The sequence below is a fragment of the Leptodactylus fuscus genome, chromosome 1 (assembly GCF_031893055.1).
Source record: "Leptodactylus fuscus isolate aLepFus1 chromosome 1, aLepFus1.hap2, whole genome shotgun sequence".
NCBI classification, from domain to species: Eukaryota; Metazoa; Chordata; class Amphibia; order Anura; family Leptodactylidae; genus Leptodactylus; species Leptodactylus fuscus.
In genome coordinates, this window is record NC_134265.1 from 356369768 (window position 1) to 356395681 (window position 25914).

Sequence of the window (25914 nt, forward strand, 5' to 3'; positions counted from 1 at the left end):
GTGTACGGTCATTCCGCCAATCAACGCTGGCCAATGCATTCCTATGGGAAAAAGTCAGGTCACGCACATAACAAGCTGACAGGGATCCCGACAAGATAGAGCCCCAAAGAGCTGGGTGAGTAACATTTCCCCCTAAATAAAGGTAATCCCTAGCTAACCCTGCCTGTAGATCTGTCTCTGTCTCACAGTCACATAGTTCACAGTCCTAAATTAGTTGAATGGTGAATCCACCATTCGTCTAAATTGGAGGTTATCTGTTTCCGGCCGCCAATTCCTTTTTCCGATTTTTCTTCACTGCCTCCATTGTCGTAGTTCCTGTCCCACCTCCCCTGTGCAGTTATTGGTGCAAAAAACGCGCCAGGGTAGGTGGGAGGGGAATCAAATTTTTAGTGAGTTTGTCACTTGGTGTTCGATTGAAATCGAACACCTCGAACGGCCTGATATTCGATTGAATATCAATTCGATCGACCGCCGTTCGCTCATCTCTATTTATTAGTTATGTAATAATTTTGTTATTTGTTGGAGTTTTGTCCATGTTTGTTATTTATCTCGGTGGAAGTCGGAGTTTTCTTTTCTTTTTTTTCTTTGTTTCCTTTGCTTTATATTTGTATCGATGAGCTCAGCTTGGACTGAGGGTTTTATATAGATTAGTGATGAATGTGATGCTGCGTTGCGAGGTCTAAGATGCAACAAAAAGTAGAGACTCAAGATAAGACAACCAATAGGAAGGGATAGAAAAGTGTCCGGAGATTCACCAGATTTATCACCAGCCTGATCTACTGTGACAATATTATAGACTGCCTGGTCTAAGGTCACACTGTGTGAATATTCCATAGGATTAGTAAATCTGCCCCAATGCTTTCTGTTCTCTTCTGTCTTGTACAGATCAGTTATGGAGCCACCGACCCCTCATTATCTGATAGACTCCTCTATCCACATGTTTTCCGGACAGTCCAAAATAGCCACATACACAATATGGTGGTCACCGAACTGTTGGAACACTTTGGCTGGACCTGGGTTGGGATTTTGGTATCAGATGATGATGCCGGAGAGAAAGAACTGCAGATACTGAGAAAGTCCATGAGAGAGCGCGGGATCTGTGTGGCCTACACCATAAAATATACAGATGAGAGATATAAGAATATAGAATATAATCAGATATTACAGGTATTACACAATCCACAAGTCCGGGTCATTATACTGTGCGGGACCTTCACTTATAAAATAATTTATACAATAAGAGATCCTGCATTTTTAGTTCTGGATAAGACTTTCATCCTTCCACCATCCTTGGCCTTTAGTTCTGTCAGTTCTTACAATTGGTATCCAGACTTTAATAGAAGTCTAGTCGTGGACTTTTCAACTCAATCTTTTCAAGGAATGGAAGATTTTGTGAAAAACTGCAAGCGATTCTACAATGTTTTCAATATAAAGATCTTCTGGAAAGATTTGGATACATTGGCTAAAGATGAGGAGAAAAATTCCTTTATTTGTATTAATTACATACGTGAAGAATATAATTATAGTTATCACTATATTATGCCAAGTATAAGATATTTCCTCACATCGGGCGTCTCTCCAAGACTGTATGAGGCTGTAGAAGTCCTGGCAAAAGCTCTCCATGAAATGTTCTTATATATAAAAGACAAATCTCCAGAAAATCCAATAACCGGACTTACACAATACACACAGAAGTTACAGCGCCACCTACAGAGGATGAAGAGTCCACTGGACCCAATGAGACCTTCCTATTACTTTAATGAGCAGCGGGAAGCCGTACATGGATATAAGATAATATACAGGGTATATATAGAAGAGGCCACATATAAGGACATACAGGAGGACATAGTAGGAAGTTTTACCCCATGGGCTGTCAGTGGTCAGAAGCTTTATATAAATACCTCGTCTATACCCTGGAGACACACACAGGAGGTAAGAAGCCTTCCATTATACATGTGACTATGTAACGCTTCTGTCTGCCCTTATACATCATTATATAGGTTACATATAGGATTCCTCTACATCAGCGCTTCAGTTACTTTGCACTTACATTATTGGACATTAGTTACATTTTGCAGTATTTTTGTGAATTACAGTCTATTAAAGTCATAACAGTAAAAATACAAAAACACAAGAACTATCTGTATATATATAAAACTCAAATCCTTCAGTAGTCTGCTCTATACAAATCCACAGTTCTTGCCCGATTTTGGTGACATTTGGCACGCCCCCTCTCCACCCACAGGAGCAGAATACTGTGCATATTACATCTCGCTAGCGTCCCCCGCCATGAGATTGGGGCCCCCGAAGTTAGGCCCTATATATATAATGGGGAAAAGTGAAAGCGAAAGTGCTGAGGGGAAAAAAACAGTTGTGACTGACAGGGACAGATTATAGCGACGGCGCCAAAGAGTTGCTGCATATTCACGTACATAAATATACATCCTTCAGAAATGGTTTTTAAATTTACTTGAGAAAGGAGCCGAGAGTTGTGAAAAGTTGTAATCTGTCACCATTATTAGTTAGCCATTAAACAGGTATCAACTACTGAAGACTATCAAGTTTTTTTTGTTTTTTTTATATATATTTCCTACCCACTGGCTAACACGGTACGAGAACAAACATTTTCCTGATAGTAAGATTGTCATTATTGCTGACTATACAGGAGCTTTTATCACTGAGCCCTACAATAGATAGTTGTGTAACTGAAAACCAATTTTACTCCTTTGTCCGTGAGCTACTTATAGATTATACTGGAGGGAGGGGGGGGGGAAGGGTTGCACTATATCAGTGATGGTGAACCTATGGCTCGCATGCCAGAGAGACGACACAGAGCCCTCTATGCTGGCACACGTGCGGTCGCCCGGATCGCTCACTAACAGGAAATCTGGAACAGGATTCCCAGTTGATGAGCAATCGCTGCCAGGGCCACCATCAGGAATTTTGGGGCCCCATACAGCCTAAGTGTCTGCCCCCCCCGCCATTTTAAAACGACCTTATTTTGCGACATACCAATTCTGTATTACATTTCCCTTTATTTAGCAGCATTACAAGGCTTAATCAGATTCTATTTGCAGGTAAAATCTGCTACGTGTGACAGCGCCTATAGAGAGCCAACACCATCTATAAGAGCCCTCCTAATAAATCCTCAGGGCTTATTCACATTGTGTTTTTGGCCTCCCTTGCCGGGATACGTTGGTAACCAGTCAGAATCAGCTGTCAACTTATCCCTGCACAAAGAACTGGCCATTAAAAAAAAAGGGGGGGCCTGCAGTTCTCCGTGCAGGGATAAGTGGGGGGCTGATTGTGACTGGTTAGCAACGTATCCCGGCAAGGGAGGCCAAAAACGCAATGTGAACACTCCTTTAAAGTGAAAGTCCCACCCCCAAACAGGCTGCTATGCTAGTAACATAGCAGCCTACATCATTATTAATACAAAGCACACATACCTTTGGAGGTATTGTGTGCCTTGTAGTTCTCCAGCTAAAAACTTATTATATATTATTGCCCCAGTTCCCTCTCCGCAGTGCCGCACACCCGATGCCCCAACAATTCCCCCCCCCCCCCGTCCACCTTCTAACATCTTTCCATTGCCCCCTGTACCCATACCTCCCAACTTTTGAAGAACCAAAAGAGGGACAAAATGTGCGGCGCGCTTTGCACGCTGCGGCAAATTTAGCCCCACCCACTGTTCTGTTGACTCCGCCCATTCTTATTAATTTTTCATGTGCCCGCACACTGTATAATCCTCCTACAGTCACCTGTACATTATATATCCCCCCTCTATCTCTCCCCCAGCTTCATATACACCCTTCATCTGCCCCCAGATTCATGTCCGCCCATCCATTTCTGCCCCCAGCTTCATGTCCCCCCTCCATCTCTGCCCCCAGTTTCATGTCCCCTCCATCTCTGCCCCCAGTTTCATGTCCCCTCCATCTCTGTCCCCAGTTTCATGTCCCCCATCTCTGCCCCATATTCATGTCCCCTCCATCTCTGCCCCATATTCATGTCCCCCATCTCTTCCCCCATATTCATGTCCCCTCCATCTCTGCCCCATATTCATGTCCCCTCCATCTCTGCCCCAGATTCATGTCCCCTCCATCTCTACCCCCAGATTCATGTCCCCTCCATCTCTGCCCCCAGATTCATGTCCCCTCCATCTCTGTCCCCAGATTCATGTCCCCTCCATCTCTGCCCCCAGATTCATGTCCCCTCCATCTCTGCCCCCATATTCATGTCCCCTCCATCTCTGCCCCCATATTCATGTCTGGGGGTAGAGATGGAGGGGACATGAATCTGGGGGCAGAGATGGAGGGGACATGAATATGGCCAACAATTCAACAATATTTTCCGCGAGCAAAGCTGCAGGTATTCTACTAGTAAGTATATAAATCCCCAAAACAGCATCTTTAGTTCTGTATACACAAAAGAGGAAAAATAATCTGCAGTGGAGATGAGCGGTTCAACATGACACAAACCAAATTCATTCCAAAATTCCCAACTTTTAGATTATAGAATTTTTGGGATTCGTTTTGTGCAATTCTAACAAAATGACGTCTGCCAGAGAGAGAGGAGCCCATGACCTGGAGCGGAGACCGGGCTGGATTCCCCATAATGCTACGAGGGCAACCAAGAGAATTTATGGAGACAGAAAGACAATGCCATTGCTGTCAGAGCTGCCGCATCATTATCACATGTCTCTGTAAGGATTGGAGTCAGGGTCAGGCAGTGCAAAGTGACACAGCTGGGAAAGCAACACTGTGCAACTAATGACAAAAGGGGTCGCAGGCCCTGCAGCTATAACTATGCTGTAATATCTGAGATGAGGCACACCAATGCACTTCCTAATTGAAGTGCGCCTACCACGACTCCTTACGCTTCTATCCGGCGGCTAGGATAAGGGGAGAGGAGGCCCTGAAAGTCCTAGGGACTGGAGTCACGGGGGTCACACCTAAACAGAAAGCACAGTGTAAATGCAATGCAAAACAAAAGACTAAACAGCATGGAACCAGGGAGGACCACAAGTCCCAGCAAGACACAGAAGAGAAGGCGAGGTCAGACGAGCAAGAGGTCAAGCCAGGAGATATAATAAAGGTACCAAATCAAAAGACAAGGGATAGTCAAAAATACAAGCCGGGTAAATAAACCAAGAGAACAGACCGAATACAAACAGACAGGGAATCAGACTGAGCAGAGGAACCAGGAACCACAAAGTGAATGGCTGGCAAGGATCCATGCCTGGGTGGGGTTTAAATAGCAGCAGAGAACACACCTGATGGCTAATGACATGGAGACTGAGAGCAAGGAAAAGATTATCCCTTAATGACCTAAGCACACCCAATAGAACTCCTAACACGTCTCCCAGGGAGACGCCGCGCAGCAAGGAGACCGCGGCGACTCTGTATCCTGACAGTACCCCCCTTTGAGGAGGGGCCTCCGGACCCTCAAGAGGACCCCCTGGCTTAGTAGGGCAAGAACGGAAAAACTTCTCCACCAATCTAGGAGCGTGAAGGTCTCTGGCTGCCACCCAAACACGCTCCTCTGGTCCATACCCCTTCCAATGTATGAGGAACTGAAGGGAATTCCGCACTCTGCGCGAATCAATGACCCGTTCCACCTCATACTCTAGTTCCCCCTGAACGATCACGGATTCGGGTGGGGAACGAGTGACCATTGCCGGAACATACTTTTTGAGTAGGGACTTATGAAAAACTGGGTGAATATGGAGGGACCTAGGAAGTGATAATTTGAATGACACAGGGTTGATTATTTCAGAAATGGGATATGGACCAATAAAACGCGGGGCAAACTTAGTAGATGGAACACGAAGTTGGAGATTTTTTGTGGATAACCAGACCTTGTCACCCACCACAAAGTCAGGTCCAGGGCGGCGCTTCCTGTTGGCGAAATTTACTTGATTAGCCTGGGCTTTTCTCAGCGATGCCAGGCTTTCAGCCCATACAGTACAGAGAGATTTAGTAACGGCCTCTACTGAGGAAAAGGCAAATTCATTGCCTGTTCCTGAGAATCTGGGGTGAAAACCATAGTTAATGTGGAAAGGAGACAACCGAGTCGAGGAGTTGACATGATTATTTAGTGCAAACTCAGCCATGGGCAAATATTCACTCCATTTATCTTGGCAATCAGACACAAAGCACCTCAAATATTGTTCTAAAGATTGATTCAATCTCTCTGTTTGACCGTTAGTCTCTGGGTGGAAGGCTGAGGAGAAAGAAAGAGAGACTCCCAACCTGTTACAAAAGGCTCTCCAAAACCTGGACACAAACTGTATGCCCCTCTCCGACACCACATTTGAAGGAATACCATGCAGACGTAAAATGTGGCGGATAAACAACCAGGCCAACAATTTAGCTGAAGGCAATTTTTTCAAGGCAATAAAGTGGGACATCTTAGAAAAACGATCTACTACAACCCAAATTACCGATTTCCCTTTAGAGGACGGGAGATCGGTAATAAAATCCATGGAGATGTGTGACCAGGGTCTATTGGGTAGCGGGAGTGGATGTAAAAGACCCGCTGGAAGTTGATGGGGCACCTTAGATCTGGCACAGGTCTCGCAAGAATGAACAAACTTTTTTACATCCCGTTGCCAAGATGGCCACCAATACGTACGTGATAACAGATTCCCAGTACCAGTAATGCCTGGATGACCTGCCAGAACAGAGGAGTGGATCTCCTCTAAGAGCTCCAAGCGGAGGTGGCTAGGGACAAACAATTTACCTGGTGGTAGCGCACTAGGGGCAGCATCCTGAGTGTTGAGAATACGGGTTTCAAGATCCGAGGTCAAAACTGCCACTATCACCCCAGGAGCAAGTATATTTTCAGGTTCCCCATCAGAACTACCACTAAGACCAAAACTTCTAGACAAGGCATCTGCTTTAGTATTCTTTGAGCCGGGACGGTAGGTAATTACAAAGTGGAACCTAGTGAAAAATAGAGCCCACCTGGCTTGACGGGGATTTAACCTTTTTGCCTTGTCTAAATATAATAAGTTTTTGTGGTCGGTTAGTACAGTAATTTTATGTCTGGCCCCCTCCAGGAAGTGTCTCCACTCTTCAAAGGCCCACTTAATCGCCAGAAGCTCTCTATTGCCAATATCATAATTGGCCTCGGTAGTGGAGAACCTCCTGGAAAAGTAGGCGATAGGTTGGAGGTTGGTAAATGGTTCAGTGCCCTGAGACAGGACCGCTCCTACACCTACTTCTGAAGCGTCAACCTCTACAATAAAGGGCAATTCAGGATCAGGATGGACCAGGACTGGGGCAGAAGTAAAGAGTTGTTTTAAGATGGCGAACGCTACCTCCATCTCTGGTGTCCAGGAGGCAGGATCCGCCCCCTTTTTGGTCAAATCGGTGAGAGGTTTAACAATAGAAGAAAAATTTTGGATAAATTTTCGGTAATAGTTGGCGAAACCTAGAAACCTTTGAACTTCTTTTAAGGTAGTAGGTTTCTCCCATTCAAGTACTGCAGATACCTTTCTGGGATCCATACCAATGGTACCAGGAGTAAGGATGTATCCCAAAAAACCTATCTCCTGGACTCCAAATTGACACTTGGATAACTTAGCACAGAGGTGGTTTTGACGTAGCCTAAGAAGAACCTCTTTTACATGTTGCTGATGTGACTCCCAGTCCGGTGAGAATATGAGGATGTCATCTAAATAAATTACTAGATATCTACCTAACAGATCCCTAAAAATGTCATTCACAAAACATTGAAATACCGCCAGAGCATTGCTCAAACCAAAAGGCATAACTAGGTATTCAGAATGACCTTCCGGGGTATTAAATGCGATTTTCCACTCATCCCCGTCTCTTATCCGAATCAAGTTGTAAGCTTCGCGGAGGTCAATTTTAGAAAACCATCGAGCCCCCACCACCTGGTTAAAAAGATCCGGGATGAGTGGCAGAGGATGTTGGTCTTTGACCGTAATTTTATTCAATTCCCTGTAGTCAATACAAGGTCGGAGGCCACCATCTTTTTTTTCAACGAAGAAAAACTCCGCCCCCACAGGAGAAACTGAAGGTCGGATATGTCCTTTAGATAGGCTCTCTTTAATGTACTGGCGCATGGACTCACACTCTGGAGCTGAAAGGTTAAAAATGCGACCTTTGGGTAGTTTAGCTCCAGGAACCAAATCAATTGCGCAGTCATAAGGTCGATGTGGAGGCAAGGCCTCCGCACTGAGCTCGTCAAAGACGTCTTTGAACTCAGTAATAAATTCCGGAATTTTGATATCATTTTTGATAGTACAAACAGTATTAATATGAGAAGTACAGGAATCTCCCCATCCAACCAACTCCGAAGTTTCCCAATCAAACACTGGATTATGTACACGCAACCAGGGTAAACCAAGAATAACGTCTGCAGCCAGTTTTTTCATAACAAAAAATGACACTTTTTCAACATGTAAACTGCCGACAAAAAAACTGCACCTCAGCAGTACGGGCTAAGATTTTCCCTTCAGACAAAGGGGTTAGATCTGCTCCAGATACCTGAAATGGGTATTTCAATGAAATCAATTCAATTCCTAGAGCTTGTGCCACCACTTCATGGATGAAGTTCATGGCGGCACCTGAATCCACCATCGCCTGACATGCAAAAGTTTTATTACCATTAACAAGAATAGCAGGGAGTAAACATTTCTCAATATTATTAGGAGGTACCTGTGTGCCTGAGTGACCCTCCCGGAAATCACTCAGGCATTGGCGTGTCCCGGCGGTGGTTTAGGTCTGGTTGGACAGTTTCTCAGGATATGTCTAGGTTTGCCGCAATACAGACACAGATCGTTTTCTAGGCGATACTTTCTCCTGGAGGCGGTTGTGGACCCCAATATCATTGGTTCTTCTTCAGGAATAGAACAAGAGGTAGGAACAGCAGAAGGAGGTATAGGTTCCGAAAGGACAGACCAGGATTTAGCTGAGGACCCAGGTTTGCTTAATTTCTCTCTAGGCCTTTCCCTAAGCCTCCTATCAATAGAAATAGCCAAGGACATAAAGTCTCCTAGATTTTCAGGGACTGGATGACTTACTAGAGCATCTTTTACAGAATCTGATAAGCCTTGTCTAAAAAGGGTTAACAAAGGTCTGTCTGTCCACCCTGACTGCGAGCTCCACTGACGAAACTCCGTACAATAGTCCTCGGCAGTTCTAACTCCCTGCTGAATAGACAACAGATGGGACTCAGCCAAGGCAACTCTATTAGGGTCATCATAAATCTGACCTAATGTTTGAAAAAATTTACTTAACGAATTCCATTCAGGAGCTCCAGCAGGTAGAGCCAAGGCCCAGTCTTGTGGTGACCCTCGTAGAAGGGACACCACCAGCGCCACCTGCTCTGCTTCAGAAGAAAGGAAATTAAAACGAAAAAATAAACGGCAAGATTCCCGAAATGTTCGGAATCTGTCTGGTTTACCGTCAAAATGGTCAGGCAAGAGCATTTTAGGATCCTGATGGGTATTCAATGTGGGAAAAACTGGTGATTGAATAGAAGCACCTGCAGCGGCTGATGCTGGATCAGGCAAAGCCTCCAGACGCTGCGAGACTTGGTTAATTAACCCAGCCATGCCCTGCACCTGCCTTGACAGTTCGTCCAGGCGGTCAGTTACAGAGTGTTCGGCATCCACACTAAACCGCCAGGCGGCCTGTCTAGGGTAAGGGCCAGCCATTATGTAAGGATTGGAGTCAGGGTAAGGCAGTGCAAAGTGACACAGCTGGGAAAGCAACACTGTGCTACTAATGACAAAAGGGGTCGCAGGCCCTGCAGCTATAACTATGCTGTAATATCTGAGATGAGGCACACCAATGCACTTCCTAATTGAAGTGCGCCTACCACGGCTCCTACACTTCTATCCGGCGGCTAGGATAAGGGGAGAGGAGGCCCTGAAAGTGCTAGGGACTGGAGTCACGGGGTCACACCTAAACAGAAAGCACAGTGTAACTGCAATGCAAAACAAAAGACTAAACAGCATGGAACCAGGGAGGACCACAAGTCCCAGCAAGACACAGAAGATGAGCAAGAGGTCAAGCCAGGAGATATAATAAAGGTACCAAATCAAAAGACAAGGGATAGTCAAAAATACAAGCCGGGTAAATAAACCAAGAGAACAGACCGAATACAAACAGACAGGGAATCAGACTGAGCAGGGGGACCAGGAACCACAAAGTGAATGGCTGGCAAGGATCCATGCCTGGGTGGGGTTTAAATAGCAGCAGAGAACATACCTGATGGCTAATGACATGGAGACTGAGAGCAAGGAAAAGATTAACCCTTAATGACCTAAGCACACCCAATAGAACTCCTAACACGTCTCCCAGGGAGACGCCGCGCAGCAAGGAGACCGCGGCGACTCCGTATCCTGACAGTCTCACATTCTATCAGATTGTATCCAAGTGAAGTGACAATTAGTGACACATAAATCTCATTATCTTACAGAGATTGCCGACCTAAATTAGAAAATATTCTGTGACAAACCAACATTTATTCCCCTTTATACCATTTCTTATGTCTCAGCTCAATCTGTGTCACAGCGACAATTTAATGGCACATAAATTTAATTTTGTTGATAGCGCCCCCCAGAAATGGCCGCAGTTCTCATTTATACCTCATTATTAATAATACAGATTTACTATTGTGTAGGGGAGAGTTTGGGGAAGATTTTTGTTATAGAGTTTAATAAACTTTTTTACTTCCTTTTTTGGAAAAAAAGGCTCTAAAGTTTTCCCCAGTAAAGCTCTACCTAAGCTAGTCATGAGGGACTATGGGAGTGTGAGGTCACTGACGATGTCATAGTCATGGCTATTATGTAAGAAGTTTAAACATAATTGCTGCCAATTTGTTAGGACTAAGATCACATCAGACAGGGTATAAACAACAACAGACTCCATATCTCATTCACTGACCTGGGGACTCCTCATGGGACACCAACTATAGTCCACCCTCTGAGGTCACACATGGACATTCTGTGTCACTCCAGTAAAGGTTCTTGTCTTCTCCTTCAGATCCCAGTATCCCGCTGCTCAGAGCCATGTTTACCTGGAAGCAGGAAGAAGACAAGAGAAACAATTCACACCTGCTGCTATGACTGCGTGCCATGTTCAGAAGGAGAGATCTCCAATATAACCGGTATATGATAGTAGGAGTAGTAGTACTGTCTTACCAGTGTGATGATGTTCTAGTAGGAGTAGTAGTACTGTCTTACCAGTGTGATGATGTTCTAGTAGGAGTAGTAGTACTGTCTTACCAGTGTGATGATGTTCTAGTAGGAGTAGTAGTACTGTCTTACCAGTGTGATGATGTTCTAGTAGGAGTAGTAGTACTGTCTTACCAGTGTGATGATGGTCTAGTAGGAGGAGTAGTACTGTCTTACCAGTGTGATGATGTTCTAGAAGGAGTAGTAGTACTGTCTTACCAGTGTGATGATGTTCTAGTAGGAGTAGTAGTACTGTCTTACCAGTGTGATGATGTTCTAGAAGGAGTAGTAGTACTCGATTATCAGTGTAGATAATAACAATGATGTTCTAGAGCTAGATTTTATATTTTCTGCTTATGAAAGACTAGCTGGTACCCGCGACTTCGTCTGCGGTGATTGTAGAAGTGGGTATATACAGGCGCGGGTAAGGTTTTCGTACTGTGTATAAGGTATGGGATATAAAATGTAACTGTGTATCTTGTTGTTGCTGTAATTCTGAGAGCACATGAGACTTTTGTGTTGAATGTAATTTGTATTTCAGCTGCTATACGGTGTTAGTATAAACTGTACATAGTGACTTTGGGACAGAGGTATTTCAGGTTAATATACTTCAATATACGACATTTTATGATTTGTTATTTTCCGCCAGTACATGTAAGTTTTGGGCACAGGATACTCTTGAGTAAGCAACATAAAGTCTGGCCCTGTGCATGACAGTTTAGTAACTCCATGTGCCTCTTATTAATAGCAATTAACCCCATCATGTCCCTCACATTAACCCCAGTGTAAGAGTTACTGATAGAGATGAGCGAGTACTGTTGGGATCAGCCGATCCGAACAGTACGCTCGCATAGAAATGAATGGACGTAGCCGGCACGTGGGGGGTTAAGCGCGCTGGCTATGTCCAAGCGGAAGTACCAGGTGCTGATCCCAACAGTACTCGCTCATCTGTAGTTACTGATATGTGAGAGACTTGGAGGTAATAATTAAGTATCTTCATTACTGAGGTCTTTTATTAGTACCTCCATATGTCTCACATATTAGTAACCTTTATATGGGGCACACAGGGGTTAATATGAGGGACATGATGGGGTTTATTCCTGTTAATGTGAGGCACATGGAGTTACTAACACTAAACGAATAACCCCATGCCTGACATTAATGAGAATAGGAAGTAAAGGAAGGGAGCTGTGTGTTTCTTACTTTCAGTTTGCTAGCAGCTTCGGCAGGAGCTATCACTATAGCAGGCAGAGACTTGAGCGACTAAGCTCCACCCCCTGGGTTTCCTGCACATCTCGCAAAGGGGAGTGTCCTTATGCCTCAGCTCTAGCAGAGACTTCATTTAACTCTTGCAGGTCCTGTGCTGCTGGCATGCCAGTGAAATATGGCAGGAGTGCCACTCTTAGCATGTGTGCCAGGGGTTGCCGACCTCTGCTGTAGGGGGTAATATGAATTTTGTGGCTTGCTATGGTCCAAAGTGTGTGAGATTGCAGAGATAGTGATGTGAGTTTGGGTTTTGTGGGGGTCCTGGGAAAAACATATGTGCGCTATTGTGACGAAAAGTAGCCTATTGTGCAATTGAGTGTAGGGACTATGTTTGTGGAAAATTTCAGCCAAATCGGTGGAGCGGTTTTTGCGTGATTGACCGCCAAAGATCCGAACATCCAAAGGGTCCTGGGAAAAATGTATGGGCGCTATTGTGACGAAAAGTAGCCTATTGCGCAATCGAGTGTAGGGACTATGTTTGTGGAAAATTTCAGCCAAATCGGGGTCCAAAGTGTGTGAGATTGCAGAGATAGTGATGTGAGTTTGGGGTTTGTGGGGGTCCTGGGAAAAACGTATGTGCGCTATTGTGACGAAAAGTAGCCTATTGCGCAATGGGGTGTATTAACTATGTTTGTGGAAAATTTCAGCCAAATCGGTCAAGCGGGTTTTGCGTGATTGACTAACAAACATCCGAACACACAAACCCACAAACATCCAAACTCACAAACTTTCACATTTATAATATTAATAGGATGATGGAGAATAAAATTCAGATCCATAATGCAGATGTTTCCATCCTCAGTTCAGCTTTATTAAGAACTACAATGTAATATGAAAGTAATTCAATACAAAATTACAACTTGCTAGAATACCCTGTAATAAGCTTGATATCAAATTACAATAGAGGATAGACATCTTGTGATATAAATTAGAAATATCATGTGGTTTTGAAAAGCTGATCATCTCATGATACACATATCTGGTCATCTCATGATACACATATCTGGTCATCTCATGATACACATATCTGGTCATCTCATGATACACATATCTGGTCATCTCATGATACACATATCTGGTCATCTCATGATACACATATCTGGTCATCTCATGATACACATATCTGGTCATCTCATGATACACATATCTGGTCATCTCATGATACACATATCTGGACATCTCATGATACACATAACTGGACATCATAAAGCTACAAGAACAAAGCCTATCATTATAAAAAAAAATGTCAGAATCCCAATAGAATAAAAGGATCTTGCCTAGAGATGAGCGAGTAGTGTTCGATCGACTAGGTGTTCGATCGAATACTACGGTATTCGAAATACTCGTACTCGATCGAACACTACTAGCTGTTCGAAGTTTATGGTTCGATGCAGAACTAGCGTTGATTGGCAGAATGCTATACATTCTGCTAATCAACGCTGGTTCTTCTCTTACCTTTAGAAGTCTTCTCCGTGCAGCGTCCCCGCGGCGTCTTCCGGCTGGAATTCACTCTGCCTAGGCATCCGGCCTTGGCAGAGCTGACTGCGCATGTCCACACATGACCGCGCATGCGCAGTCGGGCTCTGAGTAGGCCCGATGCCTATGCAGAGTGAATTGCAGCCGGAAGAAGACACGAGGACGCTGCGCCGGGAGAAGACTTCAAGGAGAATCCAGCCCGACCGTCACTTGTGGACTTGGTAAGTATAATTTTATCGAATTTTGCATACCCCTGAAATGAGCATTTCAACCCATAGACTATAATGGGGTTCAAAATCCCTTCGAATAGTCGAACAGTGTGCGGCTGTTCGAATCGGATTTCGAACCTTGGACATTTTAGTGTTCGCTCGTCTCTAATCTTGCCCCAAAATATATAAAAAATACATCTATTTATTTAATACAAAAATACATATGCTTATAAACATGAGGACCACAGCAGTTTATTGGCATCACCCCCAGATTGTACACTGCTCAAAAAAAATAAACAACACAATGTAACTCCAGGCAACATTGATTGACAATCAATTTCACATGCTGTTGTGCAAATGGAATAGACAAGAGATGGAAATTATTGGCGATTATCAAGACACATTCAATAAAGGAGGGTTCTGCAGGTGGGGACCACAGACCTCATCTCAGTACTAATGCTTTCTGGCTCATGTTTAGGTCACTTTTGAATGTTGGTTGTGCTTTTACACTGGTGGCAGCATGAGATGGACTCTACAACCCACACAAGTGGCTCAGGTGGTGCAGCTCATTCAGGATGGCACATCAATGTGAGCTGTGGCAAGAAGGTTTGCTGTGTCTGTCAGCGTGATGTGTCACATGTGTCACATGATTCCACTGATACTAAATATCTAGTTTGTCTCACTTACTATTGGTTCCCGCAGGTCCTGAGAGTCCTGACTTGTGTTGTTTTCAGACAGATCGGTCCTTTATAATATCTAATATGTAATGAAATCTTCCTACAGATGCCGACGGCTGCAGTAAATGCCAAAGTGACAAATGGCCGAATGAGAAGCGAGACCGATGTCTGCCCAAAGTAATAGAATTCATCTCTTATAATGACACCATTGCTTCTGTATCTTCCTGTGTCTCGCTCTTCGGATGTCTTGTCACCGGCTCCATATTTGGAATATTTATTTCCTATCGGGACACTCCTATTGTTAAAGCTAATAACCGGAACCTGAGTTATCTCCTCCTGGTCTCCATCATCCTCAGCTTCCTCTCTGTCTTCTTGTTTCTTGGTCGTCCCAGTGATGTCACTTGTAGATTACGTGAAACCAGTTTTGGAGTCTTCTTCTCGGTCGCCGTCTCTTCACTTCTGGCCAAGACTGTTATGGTCTGTGTTGCTTTTAAGTCCACCAAGCCTGGAAGCCCCTGGAGAAAATGGCTGAGTGTGAAGCTGCCCTATACCATAGTGTTGTTGTGTTCTTCCTTCCAGGTTGTCATCTGTGTTCTGTGGTTGTCTATTTCTCCCCCATTCCAGGACCTGGACACTCAGTCTTATCCTGAGAAGATCATCATTCAGTGTAATGAGGGCTCAGATCTCTGGTTCTACTCCATGTTGGGTTATATGGGGCTCCTGGCCGCTGTCAGCTTTCTTCTGGCTTTCATGGTGAGGACATTACCGGACAGTTTTAATGAGGCCAAGTACATCACCTTCAGCATGCTGCTGTTCTGTAGTGTCTGGATGGCCATGATCCCGGCTTATCTGAGCACCAGAGGGAAATACATGGTGGCCGTGGAGATATTTGCAGTAATGGCTTCCAGTGCTGGACTTTTAGCTTGTGTGTTTTTCCCAAAATGTTTTATCATTTTATTTAGATCAGAAATGAACAGAAAAACTGATCTGCTGGGGAGAAGAAAGGAAATATGTAATAATAGTAATAAATGATGATGTGTAATGTGCAATGTGGTAACATAATGCCCCCTCCCCCACACCACTATTATACACTGTGCTAGACAGAATATCTCTGTATTATATTCTATTATAAAGCTTTGCCCCTTATACCCCCTGCAGATGCTGCAGTGATACATATGGGGGGGGGGGGGTAGTGTTGTTGCACTGCGGGGTCACAATCCTTAGTGCTGACCGTTCTGCAGATGATCGCACTACATGTGACATCACACATTACACAGCCAGCAATATGTTAGGACTGAATGAATATACAATATACATAGACAATGTAGCATTCAGGCTCAGCAGATTCTTTCTGAATACAAGAGAGATATAGCTGCATATAGGTAATAGAGATGAGCAAACACTAAAATGTTCGAGGTTCGAAATTCGATTCGAACAGCCGCTCAATGTTCGTGTGTTCGAACGGGTTTCGAACCCCATTATAGTCTATGGGGAACAGATACTCGTTAAGGGGGAAACCCAAATCCGTGTCTGGAGGGTCACCAAGTCCACTATGACACCCCAGGAAATGATGCCAACACCTCTGGAATGACACTGGGACAGCAGGGGAAGCATGTCTGGGGGCATCTAACACACCAAAGACCCTCTATTACCCCAACATCACAGCCTAACAACTACACACTTTACACACTCAATACCACCTCTCTGACAGTAGGAAAACACCTTGAAACATGTGTATTTGGCACTTGCAGTGAGGAGAGCTTGTCACCAGCAGTGAATTTGGCCCTTGTAGTAAGTTGAGGTTGGCACCAACATTTGTTTTGAAAATCAGGGTGGATTGAGCCTCTAACCAGCAGAGTTTGGGCAAATTCATGGTGGAGGGAGCCTCTAAAAACCCCAGTTTGGGCAAATTCATGGTGGAGGGAGCCTCTAAAAACCCCAGTTTGGACCAATTCATGGTGGAGGGAGCCTCTAAACAGCCCAGTTTGGGCAAATTCATGGTGGAGGGAGCCTCTAAAAACCCCAGTTTGGACCAATTCATGGTGGAGGGAGCCTCTAACCAGCAGAATTGTGGGAAAACAGGGTGGAGGGAGCCTCTAACCAGCAGAGTTGGTGAAAATGAGGGTGGAGGGAGCCTCTAACCAGCAGAGTTGTGGGAAAGCAGGGTGGAGGGAGCCTCTAACCAGCAGAGTTGGTGGAAATCAGGGTGGAGGGAGCCTCTAACCAGCAGAGTTGTGGGAAAGCAGGGTGGAGGGAGCCTCTAACCAGCAGAGTTGGTGGAAATCAGGGTGGAGGGAGCCTCTAACCAGCAGAGTTGGGGGAAATCAGAGTGGAGGGAGCCTAGTATTAGCAGAATTGTGCAACGCTTATGGTGGATGAGTATGAGGATGCGGAGGAATTGGAGAGGTTGAGTACAGACATGGAGTTTCATGTTGGGGTGCTTTACACAGGTGGGCACAAAAATGAAGGCTCTATCCAGTGGTGGTTCATTTTTATCAAAGTGAGCCGGTCGGCACTCTCAGCTGACAGACGGGTGCGCTTGTCAGTGATGATGCCACCGGCTGCACTGAACACCCTCTCAGATAGGACGCTGGTGGCAGGACAGGACAGCACCTCCAAGGCATATAGGGCAAGTTCAAGCCACAGGTCCAACTTCGACACCCAATACGTGTAGGGCGCAGAGGGGTCGGAGAGGACAGGGCTGTGGTCGGAAAGGTATTCCCGCAACATGCGCCTATACTTCTCATGCCTGGTGACACTAGGACCCTCCGTGGCGGCACTTTGGCGAGGGGGTGCCATCAAGGTGTCCCAGACCTTAGACAGTGTGCCCCTCGTTTGTGTGGACCGGTGAGAACTTGGTCGCCTACTGGAGGAACTGCCCTCCCTGCCGCCAACGTCACATGCTGGAAACATCTCCATCATATTCTGCACCAATTGCCTGTGGCAAGCATTGATGCGATTGGCCCTCCCATCTACCGGAATAAAAGACGAGATGTTGTTTTTATATCGGGGGTCAAGGATAGCAAAGATCCAGTACTGGTTGTCCTCCATAATTTTGACAATACGCTTGTCGGTTGTAAAGCACCCCAACATGAACTCAGCCATGTCTGCCACAGTGTTAGTTGGCATGACTCCTCTGGCCCCACCGGAAAGTTCAATCTCCATTTCCTCCTCATCCTCCATGTCTACCCATCCGCGCTGCAACAATGGGACGATTCAAAGTTGCCCGGAAGCCTCCTGTATCACCATCACATCATCGGACAACTCTTCTTCCTCCTCCTCCTCCTCCTCCTCCTCCTCCATTAAACGCAGTGAAGCGGACAGATGTGTGGACCTACTCTCCAGCTGTGACGGATCGGATGCTATCCCTAACTCCTCTGTGTGATCTGAGTTATCCCTGATGTCAATCAGGGATTCTCTCAGAACACACAAGAGCGGGATTGTAAGGCTCACCATCGCATCCTCAGAGCTCACCCTCCTTGTGGACTCCTCAAAGACCCGTAGGATGTCACAAAGGTCTCTCATCCATAGCCACTCATGGATGTGAAACTGAGGCAGCTGACTTTGTGGCACCCTAGGGTTTTGTAGCTGGTATTCCATCAAAGGTCTCTGCTGCTCAACCACTCTATTCAACATCTGAAACGTTGAGTTCCAGCGTGTGGGGACGTCGCACAAAAGCCGGTGTTGTGGCATATGCAGGCGTTGCTGGAGAGATTTTAAGCTAGCAGCGGCTACTGTCGACTTGCGAAAGTGGGCGCACATGCGCCGCACTTTCACCAGTAGCTCTGGAACATTGGGGTAGCTCTTTAGGAAACGTTGCACCACTAGGTTGAAGACGTGGGCCAGGCATGGAACATGTTGGAGTCCGGTAAGCTCCAGAGCTGCTACCAGGTTCCGGCCGTTATCACAAACGACCATGCCTGGGCCCAGGTGCAGCGGCTCAAACCATATTGCCGTCTCATCGAGGAGGGCATCCCTCACCTCGGAGGCAGTGTGCTGTCTGTCCCCCAAGCTGATCAGCTTCAGCACAGCCTGCTGACGTCTACCAACGCCAGTGCTGCAACGTTTCCAACTCGTAGCTGGGGTCAATCTAACAGCGGAGGAGGAGGCGGTGGCGGAGGAGGAGGCGGTGGCGGAGGAGGAGGCGGTGGAGGAGGAGGGGGGTGTTCTTCTCGTGTCCTTGCCAGGAATGTTAGGCGGGGAGATGAGGTACACCGGGCCAGTTTGGGAAGCAGTCCCAGCCTCAACTACATTCACCCAGTGTGCCGTCAGTGAAATGTAGCGTCCCTGTCCGCATGCACTTGTCCACGCGTCGGTGGTCAAGTGACCCTTTGTGCAAAGCGCGGAACTAAGGGCCCGCCTGATGTTGAGTGACACGTGCTGGTGCAAGGTGGGGACGGCACACCGGGAGAAGTAGTGACGGCTAGGGACGGCATAGCGAGGTGCCGCAGTTGCCATCAGGTCCAGGAAGGCGGGAGTTTCAACAAGCCGGAACGCCAACATCTCCTGGGCCAGCAGTTTAGCGATGTTGGCGTTCAAGGCTTGCGCGTGTGGGTGGTTAGCAGTGTATTTCTGCCGCCGCTCCAATGTCTGAGAGATGGTGGGTTGTTGTAAAGAAGCGCCTGATGGTGCCTTTGATGGTGCAGGAGAAGGAGATAAGACAGGAACAGGGGAGGATGAGGGAGAAGTCAACAAAGTGGCGGAGGCAGATGAAGTGGTGTCCTGGCTCGTCCTCTGGAGTGCATTGCCAGCACAGTCAGCAGTGGCAGTGGCAGAGGCAGAGGCAGTGGCAGAGGCAGTGGCAGTGGCATGAACGGCAGGCGGCCTTTGTCCTGCCGTTGCTGCCTGCCACTGATTCCAGTGCTTGGATTCCAAATGACGGCGCATTGAAGTGGTGGACAGGTTGCTCTTCTCAGAGCCCCTAATCAATTTCGAGAGGCAAATTGTGCAGACAACACTATATCTGTCCTCGGCGCATTCCTTGAAAAAACTCCACACCTTCGAGAAACGTGCCCTCGAGGTGGGAGTTTTTCGGGGCTGGGTACGAACCGTAACATCTTGGGAGATTCCGGGTGTGGCCTGGCTTCGCCTCAGCTGCTGACCTCTGCCTCTGCCTCTAGCTACCCTTTTTGGTGCTGCACCTGCCTCAACATCCACACTACTTTCCCCGCTTGACATCCCCCCTGTCCAGGTCGGGTCAGTGTCCTCATCATCCACCACTTCCTCTTCCAACTCCTGTCTCATCTCCTCTCATCTCCTCCTCCCGCACAATGCGCCGGTCAACTGGATGCCCTGACGGCAACTGCGTCACATCATCGTCAATGAGGGTGGGTTGCTGGTCATCCACCACCAAATCGAACGGAGATGGAGGAGACTCTAGTGTTTGAGCATCTGGACACAGATGCTCCTCTGTTAGGTTCGTGGAATCGTGACGTGGAGAGGCAGGTTGAGGGACAATGAAAGGAGCGGAGAACAGCTCTGGGGAGCAGGGACAGTTGGGGTTATTGTTCTGTGAAGCTTGGGAATTTTGGGAGGAAGGAGGACAAGACTGTTGGGTAATAGGAGGAGAGGAGGCAGAGTCTGACTGGCTGCTGGACAATGTGCTGTAAGCGTTCTCTGACAGCCATTGCAAGACCTGTTCCTGGTTCTCGGGCCTACTAAGGTTTGTACCCTGCAGTTTAGTTAATGTGGCAAGCAACCCTGGCACTGTGGAGTGGCGCAATGCTTGCTGCCCCAAAGGAGTAGGCACGGGACGCCCTGTGGCTTCACTGCTAAATTGCTCCCCAGAACCATTCCCCCGACCTCGCCCACGGCCTCGTCCACGTCCCTTTCCAGGAGCCTTGCGCATTTTGAATTCCCAGTTAGAAACTGGCACTATATACCAGTAGCAAAAATTGTGGGTGCACGTAACCCCAATATATTCTTTGAATTACCAGTCAGAAACTGGCACTATATGGCAGTAGCAAGAAATGAGGGTATTTGTAACCCCAATATATTCTTTGAATTCCCAGTCAGACAATGGCACTATATACCAGTAGCAAAAATTGTGGGTGCACGTAACCCCAATATATTCTTTGAATTACCAGTCAGAAACTGGCACTATATGGCAGTAGCAAGAAATGAGGGTATTTGTAACCCCAATATATTCTTTGAATTCCCAGTCAGACAATGGCACTATATACCAGTAGCAAAAATTGTGGGTGCACGTAACCCCAATATATTCTTTGAATTACCAGTCAGAAACTGGCACTATATGGCAGTAGCAAGAAATGAGGGTATTTGTAACCCCAATATATTCTTTGAATTCCCAGTCAGACAATGGCACTATATACCAGTAGCAAAAATTGTGGGTGCACGTAACCCCAATATATTCTTTGAATTACCAGTCAGAAACTGGCACTATATGGCAGTAGCAAGAAATGAGGGTATTTGTAACCCCAATATATTCTTTGAATTCCCAGTCAGACAATGGCACTATATACCAGTAGCAAAAATTGTGGGTGCACGTAACCCCAATATATTCTTTGAATTACCAGTCAGAAACTGGCACTATATGGCAGTAGCAAGAAATGAGGGTATTTGTAACCCCAATATATTCTTTGAATTCCCAGTCAGACAATGGCACTATATACCAGTAGCAAAAATTGTGGGTGCACGTAACCCCAATATATTCTTTGAATTACCAGTCAGAAACTGGCATTATATGGCAGTAGCAAGAAATGAGGGTATTTGTAACCCCAATATATTCTTTGAATTCCCAGTCAGACAATGGCACTATATACCAGTAGCAAAAATTGTGGGTGCACGTAACCCCAATATATTCTTTGAATTACCAGTCAGAAACTGGCACTATATGGCAGTAGCAAGAAATGAGGGTATTTGTAACCCCAATATATTCTTTGAATTCCCAGTCAGACAATGGCACTATATACCAGTAGCAAGAAATGAGGGTATTTATAACCCCAATATATTCTTTGAACTCCCAGTCAGAAACTGGCACTATATGGCAGTAGCTAGAAATGAGGGTATTTATAACCCCAATATATTCTTTGAATTACCAGTCAGAAACTGGCACTATATGGCAGTAGCAAGAAATGAGGGTATTTGTAACCCCAATATATTCTTTGAATTCCCAGTCAGACAATGGCACTATATACCAGTAGCAAGAAATGAGGGTATTTGTAACCCCAATATATTCTTTGAATTCCCAGTCAGACAATGGCACTATATGGCAGTAGCAAAAATAGTGGGTGTATATAGCCCCAATTCTATTGCTAGGGGACTTGCAGGGTATTTCTGGGGTGAAGGTGGGGGGGCACACCGTTGGAACGGGGATTTGGGGTGTATATATGGGGTATACGGGAATACACTGTCAGTGTATTCCATTCAGGATCCTGGGAAAGCTGGGTTGCGGCGATTGAGCCCGTCAGTGCCACGTTACACTGACAAGCTTCTCCCTGGAATTTAGCTCTTATAAGAGCTGTTGGTTGTCTTCTCCTTCTTATCCTAGCCTGTCCCTGCCTACCCAGAATCTAAGCCCTAGCTAACTGGACGGAAACCTCCGTCCTCGGTGAATTGCAAGCTCAGAATGACGCGAAGCTGGGCGTCGCTGTTCTTTTAAATTAGAGGTCACATGTTTTCGGCAGCCAATGGGTTTTGAATACTTTTTTCAACGTCACCGGTGTCGTATTTCCTGTCCCACCTACCCTGCGCTGTTATTGGAGCAAAAAAGGCGCCAGGGAAGGTGGGAGGGGAATCGAGTAATGGCGCACTTTACCACGCAGTGTTCGATTCGATTCGAACATGCCGAACAGCCTAATATCCGATCGAACATGAGTTCGATAGAACACTGTTCGCTCATCTCTAATAGGTAATAATAGTGGGTGGGGAAGGGTCATTATTTTACCACATGGAAAATTAAACAAGACTAGAGATAAGCGAACAGTTAAATATTCGATGTTCATTATTCGTTTCGAATAGCCCCTCAATATTCAACTATTCAAATGAATATCGAACCCCATTATAGTCTATGGGGAAAAAAGCTTAGTTTCAGGGAAAACCACTCTTGAACTCAGGAGAGTCACCAAGTTCACTATGACACCTCAGCAAATGAGGACAACACCTCTGCAATGCAACTGGGACAGCAGGGGAAGCATGCCTGAGGGTATCTAACATGCCCAATTCCCTGTATTACGCCACTAATAATGCAGGAGCTGACTTTTCCCCATAGAAATGCATTGACCAGCGTTGATTGGCCAAATTCCATACAGAGCACAGCATTCGGCCAATTAACGCTGGTTCTGCCGGAGGCTCGTCTGTGAGGAGGTGGAGTCTAAGATCAGTCCACAGCAGTCTCCATTGTGGTCCGATCTCAGATGTAGCAGTGTTGAGCGTACAGCTCTCCTATACCTGAGATGTAGCAGCGCTGAGCGCACAGCACTGCTACATCTCAGGTATAGCAGAGCTGAGCGGGAGCTGGATTTTTCCCATAGGAATGCATTGACCAGCGTTGATTGGCCGAATGCCATAAAGTGTACTGCATTTGGCCAATCAACGTTGGTTCTGCAGGAGGCTTGTCTGTGAGGAGGCGAAGTCTTAGATCGGTTCACAGCAGTCTCCATTGCGGTCCGATCTCAGGTATAGCAGAGTTGACACAGCTCTGCTACACCTGAGATGCAGCAGAGCTGGCCATGCGCTGAGCTCTGCTACACTTGAGATGTAGCAGTGCTGTGCGCTCAACGCTGCTACATCTGAGATCGGACCACAATGGAGACTGCTGAGGACAGATCTTAGACTCCGCCTTCTCCACCACTACAAAGCACAGCTCGTTCCACAGAATCTAAGCCCTTAACCAACTTTCAACCAAAAATAAAAATGCTAATCAGATGATGATGCGATATTAATGGATTTTATTTCTTAAATGTAATTTTATTCAACAAAATTAGTAACAAATAAAAAACATTGTAAATGAAGTATCGTTGTAATAGTAATGACCCCCAGAATAAGAAGATCATATTTCTTAGGAGGCCACACGGTGGCTCAGTGGTTAGCACTCCAGCCTTACAGTACCGGAGTCCTGGTGTTGCAATCCTGCCAAGAGCAAAAAACCATCTGCAAGGAGTTTGTATGTTCTCCCTGTGTTTGCATGGATTTCCATTCCATATTTCAAAAAAAAGACATACTGATAGTGAAAAAATGTACATTGTGAGTTCTATGTGGGGCTCACAATCTACAAAAGGAAAAACAAAAATAACATTACTTATTCTGTATGGTGACTGGCAAAACATGTTACAAAGCAATGCTAGAATTGTTGGGTTATTTTTAGATTCCACCCAGAAAGAGTTACTAACAATTAGTCAATAAGTTATAAGCACTAGAGATGAGCGAGTAGTACTCGATCAAGTAGGTATTTGATCGAATACTACGGTATTCGAAATATTCATACTCGATCGAATACTACTCGCTATTCGAATGTAAAAGTTCGATGCAGAACCAGCATTGATTGGCCGAATGCTATACAGTCGGCCAATCAATGCTGGTTATTCTCCTACCTTTAGAAGTTTTCTCCGTGCAGCTTCCCCGCTGCGTCTTCCGGCTCTTCATTCACTCTGCCAGGCATCGGGCCTGAGCAGAGCCGACTGCGCATGTCCGATTGTAGTGTGGGCATGCGCAGTCGGCTCTGCCCATACCCGATGCCTGGCAGAGTGAATGAAGAGCCGGAAGATGCCGCGGGGACGCTGCACGGAGAAGACTTCTCGGAGGATCCAGCCCGACCCTCACTCGTGGACTTGGTAAGTATAATTTGATCGAACGTTGCCTACCCCTGAAACGAGCATTTTCCCCCCATAGACTATAATAGGGTTCGATATTTTTTTCGAGTAGTCGAATATTGAGGGACTACTTGAACCTCGAACATTTTACTGTTCGCTCATCTCTAATAAGCATCCGTCATTAAAAAGTACATCACATCCAAACAAAACTGAGCCCTCATATGGCCACATCACCGGGAAATATAAAGAATATAGCTTGTACAAAGTGAAGGCAAATAACCAAATCATTAGGACAAAACTGACTGCGGAAAGAGGGAAATGTATAAGCTGTGCGAGCGAATATCAGAGGGCTCCGAGTTTCTGGTCAGAAGACTTTTGTCTCTATTAGATTTATATAGTTTGTAAAACCACTTACACATATATATGCAAATGTGTTTTTCACATCTTAGCTGAGGCTTTTATTGCTGCCATTGTGAAGTCCATGCACCTTTGTGATCAGATTTTACCCTATTTTTTGAATAGCAAGGTGAAGAAAAAAGATTTGGGATCATTTTTTGCTAAAATAATTTATTTTTTAATCAATCAGACATTTTCAGACACAGAAATACAAATTATATCTATTTTCCATTTCTTTATGATAAATAGGAAAAAAGAGCAGTTTTTATTTTAATATTTTTTTGTTATTGGCCAGCACCTCAAAATCTCATTGCTAGGGTGATTGGACATTTGGGAGGAGCCCTTTATACCTGGCTCAGATTATGGGTTCACTATTGACATGGGGTTTTCTCCTAACCTATGTTATATGTTCTTTCCTAACTAATGACAAAGGGTTAAAGGGGAGGCTGAAAGTGGGAGGCTGATGGTCCCAGAAGAGGCCGGAGTGTTGGAGCCCTGGACAGGTGAGTATGAGCTGTTCATTATTTTCCCACACCTCCCCAGGGTTATGATTATTATACTCTGGGGTCTGAAGATGGGCATAAATCTGATGATAAATCCCCCCCCCCCCTTTATATAATAACAGGCCACTGAGTGTATTGTTAAAGGACTCTGTATATTCTCAGAATGAACCAAGGATTCAGGGTCATGTAAACTATAAATGAACACCTTAGGGTCCATTCACATGGAGGACAATGGTGAGGAATTTGGTGTGGAATTTCATCGCTAAAAGAAATGCCTCTGATTAACTTCAATGGATTCCTTTTTTGCTGGAAGAACAAGGAACCCATTGAAGGCAATAGGAGGCTTTTTTTTTTAATTGTGGAATGTAAGCCCCATATAGGGATCACAATGTACATTTTTTTTTC

General features: G+C 45.5%; 1 protein-coding gene across 1 annotated transcript; it reads left to right on the forward strand.

The window, feature by feature from the left end:
• Positions 1 to 975: 975 nt before the first annotated feature.
• Positions 976 to 25710, forward strand: LOC142185016 (vomeronasal type-2 receptor 26-like). The gene is made up of 4 exons (XM_075260268.1): positions 976 to 1932; positions 11022 to 11145; positions 14947 to 15767; positions 25672 to 25710. Exons 1-4 carry the CDS (start codon positions 976 to 978, stop codon positions 25708 to 25710), a joined length of 1941 nt encoding a protein of 646 aa, XP_075116369.1.
• The last annotated feature ends 204 nt before the right edge of the window (positions 25711 to 25914 follow it).

Excerpts from the sequence above, each read along its gene's own strand:
- LOC142185016 (XM_075260268.1), top strand. The coding sequence starts at position 976 with ATGGTGGTCACCGAACTGTTGGAACACTTTGGCTGGACCTGGGTTGGG. Across the intron at positions 1,933-11,021 it reads CCTGGAGACACACACAGGAG|ATCCCAGTATCCCGCTGCTC; the intron begins GTAAGAAGCCTT and ends CTTCTCCTTCAG. Across the intron at positions 15,768-25,671 it reads GTGCTGGACTTTTAGCTTGT|AATGAACCAAGGATTCAGGG; the intron begins GTGTTTTTCCCA and ends GTATATTCTCAG.